Source organism: Polyodon spathula, chromosome 5, assembly GCF_017654505.1.
Source record: "Polyodon spathula isolate WHYD16114869_AA chromosome 5, ASM1765450v1, whole genome shotgun sequence".
Taxonomy (NCBI): domain Eukaryota; kingdom Metazoa; phylum Chordata; class Actinopteri; order Acipenseriformes; family Polyodontidae; genus Polyodon; species Polyodon spathula.
The window spans coordinates 24,597,283-24,603,282 of record NC_054538.1 but is presented as its reverse complement, the minus strand read 5'-3'; the positions used below and the strand labels follow the sequence as shown (position 1 = coordinate 24,603,282).

Below are 6,000 nucleotides of genomic sequence, written 5' to 3'. Positions count from 1 at the left end.
TATATATATATATATATATATATATATATATTAACTTTTGTTCTACCAAGATATTGAAAAACTTCCCTAGGGATTTGTGTGGTTTAGCACTAATCGTGATCACATTGGTGGTATCTTTCAAGTAATTTTTAAAAACAAACGTGTGTCTAAGGGTAATTTTTCTTTTCAAGAAATCCAGGTCCGAGACTAACCATATTGGTACAGGGAGACCCGTCTGGGCACTAGTCGACGACAGGATCAGACGTTAGTCAAACTACAGTGCAGAAGGAAAGGATGTTTTTGCTCTTCCTTTCCTTCAAAAATTCAGGAGTTGGTCTTTGTGTGTCTTGGGCAAATCGTTCAGATTCTTAACAACTCATATTATATATATATATATATATATATATATATATATATATATATATATATACACAAAACCAACACTTTTGGATTGGGACCTTTGTTAAATAAAACTTAACTAAAACTAATGTAAACATTTATCAATTTAGTTGATGTTGTGCTTGCCACATGGAAAAAAATAACGACAACACAAGTGCTGTTTCTTATCTACTGTTAAATGTGGTTTCTAAATAAACAAAAATCAAGATTTTAAATTTTAAACTGAAAGATACATTAAAGTAAGATTTCTCACAAAAGCTTACCATTTTTTTTTTTCAAAATCACTGTAGCTTTAATTGTTTATTTAACTCTTTTAAAATCTTTAATAGCTGTGACACTTTATATGGTCTTCTAGCTTACCCTCTACAATATGAACTGAGGTAGCTGTGGTCTTTGCAACCCAACCCTCTGTAACCAGGCTTTGTTATCATACCATACATACCAAATGGATATTAAGCTGCTCTCGAGCCGTTTCTGGTAAACCACCAACAGCCTTTGATGCTAACAGCTGACGTTCAGTGTCTTTAAGCCACTTCTGCATATCTTCAATCTCGCCATGGAAACCCTGGGCCTATCGTACACAATAAAATAGCAGTTCATTAGAACCAAAGGATAGACTATGGTCTTTCCTACAAATCTATACTGATTTGTAATGTATGCAATAGTCCAAGGATATGACGCAATATTTAATATTTTCCATTATGAAATATACTATTAAAATATGACATTATTAAAAATATTAGTATCATAACATTTATTAGATCATCTGGGTCAAACTGTTAATCTAACCAAGTGAAATAGGTAATTTTTGCAACTTGAGTCCTTATAAAGGATGTACAGCCCAGATGTCTTAAGGTGCCTTTTGAAAACAAATTTTAAAAAAGATGCAATTTGTCACCCTGATTTTTTTTTTCGTGAATCATGCCATAATATTAGTCTACTTCAAATTGAATCCCTTAATACATATTCCAGGAGTGGGTTGTAGACTTATATTAAAGACAAGTTATTGATTTTATTTTTTACCCATGCACTCTTTTTTTAGATACCAAAACCAAAATAGAAACTATAGAAATTTTTGTATCTATTGTAATTGTAATTCCCATTGAGCTGCTTAAACAAACAGATGAGATAATATACACAGGGCTTCTAGTTTTCGGTTTTTATTTTCCATCTCTCTCCATCCTTTTAAACCTTAATTAATAGTTGTTAAGCCTTAACTGAATACCAGATTGTTTAAATTAGCGACGCACTACTACTACTAGAAACTAACACAGTGGAAATGAATAAGCTGAATTCTACGATTTGAGCCAGAACAAAATGCAGGTTCAAACAGAATCAGGCGAGATCGGTGAGCATCCTTTGTTCATTCAATCAAGATAAGAGGGTAAAAAAAACTTCCTTTGGTAATTAGTGTTTCAATAAGAAAGAAAATGGGCTCAAAATGACACTTTTTGAAAAGTCTTTATTTTGTTTAATAAAACATTGCGCAGCCACACAGTTTCTGCCCCGCATTCCTGCCTTTTGTGTACTGCTTTCCTGGAACCTGATGTCACACACATGACTACATCAGCCATCCTGTCGCACAGTTATTTTGAATAATACCTGGAGCAGAGCGCTTTCCAGATGTTGCCGCCTCTGTCCTGTTTTTTCCAGGACTGTCTTCCATCGCTGATTCAAGTTTTCCAGCTTGCTCCGGAGGCTACTAGCTTCCTCCCCAGCACTGGACTCAATCAAATCATTTCCTGCTTTCTCAACAGCTTCCACCGTGGTTTTGTGGGCCAGCACATCATTCTGGAGCACCTAAGGAACACAAAAAACAAATGTTATTAAAAAAAATTGCTACGGGGGCTTAATGCCCAAGCCTTTTTCTGGAGGTGTGGGAGCGAATTTAACTAGTACTGTAGATCATTGGTGAACTGATTGGAGGTACAGTACACATCACAAAAATTGCAATTCTGTGTATCGAGGTGTTTATACAATAGCCCTGTTCATAACAAAGCCTGGGTATGGAGTGTTCTTTTATTGGGGGGGGGGGGGGGGGGGGTCTATGTAGGACGTGATTAAACATGTTTGTTTAAAAACTGCCTTGCTACCACAAATACAGGAGAAACAACTGTGCTGGACACAACAACAATTATAGTATGCCAATATATGAACATCCATATCCACTAACATATCCACAGAACTGAAGGCATTTTTGTTTTGGAAACACAAGTTAGTGCCTCATTGAACATGTTGTGAATTACAATATTTGAAATAAAACTTACCTTAACTCAAATACTGTTAAAAATAACCCATATTTCATGCAAGACACTTCATGGTTAAACTTTTTGAAAAATGTATACATTGTCTACAATTTTGGCTCATCACTACAAGCTGGATATGATGGTGCGTGTGTGCGTGTATCTTTGTGTCAGAATTTAACAGTTTGGTTTGTTTATCATTGATTGCCAATGCTGGCAGATTGCAAGGATTTGATGGAACTTGACAGCCAAGTATTTCCTGTTTGTTAAACTTTGGCTTTATTGGATGGCAATCAAATGAACAATTACCTTGGCTCAATCGCCTTAAATTATTGTTAATCACAGTGAATTATTACAGCATCATTTAAATCTGTGACTATTTAGATCAGAAACTAGATCCCCATGCACAGTATTTATTATGTGTTTTTTTTTTTGTTTATGACAAGCTATAATAACCCAAGAAAGCAATTCAAACACCTACGTGATGCTTGGCGAGTTCAATTTCTATAGCTTTGGGGTCTCCTCCTGTTTTTTTCTGTTCCTTCAGTAAGTCTTCTGTGTGTGTCAGCCATGTCAGCAGCTCATCCAAGGCATGCTGGAACTGCCCCAGAGCCAGCAGCGCTCCCTCCAGTTTGTGCTACAAAGACAGGAAGATGGTTACTGGTACAGAGCTGCTGTGTGGACTGGACTGGGGATGTAACCCCGGTGTGCTAAATGAAAAAAAAAATCAAACAATTTTAAATCAACCCAAGATAGCAAAAACATTTTTTTTAAGTTTATGTGGTGTGGGTAACATGTTAAAATGAATCCCAATATATAACCTTATAGGAGTAACAATTTTCTGTTAACATAATTAGTTTGACATTTTCCTATTATATGCTAGATTTCTGAACACAAACCAATACCACATTTCTATGCATTTTATAATGTCAAGAAATATAATTTATTATCTTGTGTTTCAGATAATCAAGGTTTTAATTAACCTGCTTCTACTGCATACAGGTATATGAAATGTGTTTAAATAATCTAGACTTTCACATAAACTTGTCATGGAGTTTCACTTCATTATGTGCACTTTGATGAACATGCTTATGATAGCATTTCAGGAGTCATAATGAGTTAACGCCATAGCTCTACCTTCCATATCCAAGATCATATAATACTGACAATATACAGTACACATCATTTGAACCATAGAGGCCTGATCAACATCTTGTTCTTAGCACAACCCCATGCGGAAGTACTTTAGTGAGTATCCTTTGTGGGACTTTTATTGTGGATATTGTTTTGTTTTTTTTTTCCTTTCCTGGTTTACCTGTCTGTTGATAATCTTCTGATCAAGGCTGTCCCACAGCATTCTGAGCTCAGTTAAAGGTTCCGTAATGGGATGTCTGTCGCTTTCATCAACAACTTTCTTCAACAGCATCTCTGCCTGCTGGTTAAGCCTCTCCATCTCTATCTGTAGTTGGTAGGCTTCCAACTTGAATTCCTGTTGTACAGATGGTAAACAACATTTGTAGCACAATCTTCTATAAAAGGACGAATGTGGTTAACCTGACAAGTTACTTAAAACATCTTCTCATTAGTCAAAAACATATATAGGAGATTATACATAAAATCTTGCCTACATAATTACTTAAATGCAACTTATATAAAGTACATAATATTGCCAGCGTAATAAGAGATAGATTAATAAGAGATAGACTTTTATTTTCACTTGTTATTCTTTTTTATTAGAAGTACTGTGTGAATTAAACAAGGGACAAATGTTATAATTGACATTTCCTATAGGCAGGCAAACAAAACAAGCCACAAGTTATTTTTTAAAAATACTGTTACCTTCAGGGTGCTACTTAGTAAACATAACGTCTTCAAAATATAAGGGTCAATGCCTCACATTATACCTTATTTTCCTCTTGCTGCTCCCAATAATAGTTATGAACCTGTATTGATGTACCTTCAGTTCCCCTATTTGTTGTTTGACAGTCTCTAGGTCAGTGCCAACAGGTGACATGGAATCAAGTTTACTCTCCACAATATCCACCCAGTCAAATAACCCCTGTAAGAAAACAGAAATGGTTGTTAGTCACAATGCATTCTTTGCCATAATCGTAAAGAGCTCAATACAGATGTCCCTTAAAGTTAAAATGTGATGAAGCTACTGTATATATGCATAGAAATCATACAACTTTGTTTTAGCTAGTTTATCATTTTTTTAACTATAGTAAGTCAGGCTTTGCATAACTAACTGTCTCTGCGCTCTGGATATTATCTGGCAAAAAAAGCTCTGGCACAGTTCAAATTAGTGACTGCTGAAAGGTAAGCACTGGGTGATCCCATTACCTTGATTAATATTGCCTGTGTTTACATGTCATGACAGTTTTCCTCACAATGTGTTTCCATACTTTTCAGGAAATGCATTGCTATGCAGTTCTGATTTAGGAAAAAAAAAAATTGTGTGTGTTTGTAGAACATCTAAAAGTTAAATTTCATTAACGCTAGAACCGCCTTTTATAATACATGTTTTTATTTTGAATATAACCTACAATATTATTATTTTTGCACACACATATCTATACTATATATATATATATATATATATATATATATATATATATATATATATATATATATATATATACACACACAAGCTTGTTGTTATCTCTACTGGACGTAGCAGCCATCAATTCCTTCGTTTTGTACAAGAAATGCACCGGGGAAAATATCAGTGGGAGAGATTTCATCTCGAAGCTAGCCACAGCGCTTCAGCAGAAACATTTCAACAAGAAAACTGCGAAGCTGCAGGCTGCAGCACCTCAACCTGGATTCTGTGTGCTGTGACACACGCAAGATAAATTATATGTTACTTTTGTTTTAAATTAAAAACTACTTTTTATAGTTTTGTATGTGCATATACCTGTATACACACTAGTTTCTTTTAAAATGTTTACTTTATTATAGTTTTTCATTTTTTGAAGTAAGGTTTTATAAGTGGTAAGTTAGAAAATAAACCCTTTTATGTTTAATTGTTCATTTCAAGTCAGAAGAACTGGGTCTTGACTGCTTAAATCTCAACAGCCACAGGCATGATTCCTGCTCAGGTATACATGGGTTTTTACAGCTATTTTTATTGTGAGAAAGAGGTTGACCCTGACCCAAAGTCGCACTGCCAAATAGACATCCTTCTGCTGTTTCACAATGTATTTGCGTGACAACGTCATGACTGAAGAGTCATGTGCATGTAATCCCAGCCAATATGTAAACAATGCCATGGAGGGCCTAACACTTGAAAACCAAAACTTTAAAATGAATATTTTACTGGCAATCAATATCATCATCTGGTATGTAGACTTCTGGCAGCTGCATTGGTTTTTTATCT

General features: G+C 34.9%; 1 protein-coding gene across 1 annotated transcript in view; it reads right to left on the bottom strand.

The window, feature by feature from the left end:
* LOC121316382 (dystonin-like) overlaps positions 1 to 6,000 on the bottom strand; it is a 189,945-nt gene that overhangs the window by 22,570 nt on the left and 161,375 nt on the right. The window contains exons 77-81 of the mRNA XM_041251459.1: positions 4,579 to 4,680; positions 3,937 to 4,110; positions 3,103 to 3,258; positions 1,981 to 2,178; positions 821 to 949 (exon numbers count right to left, since the gene is read on the bottom strand). Of these exons, the coding sequence (XP_041107393.1) occupies positions 821 to 949; positions 1,981 to 2,178; positions 3,103 to 3,258; positions 3,937 to 4,110; positions 4,579 to 4,680 (759 nt within the window). The remainder of the gene's footprint in view (positions 1 to 820; positions 950 to 1,980; positions 2,179 to 3,102; positions 3,259 to 3,936; positions 4,111 to 4,578; positions 4,681 to 6,000) is intronic.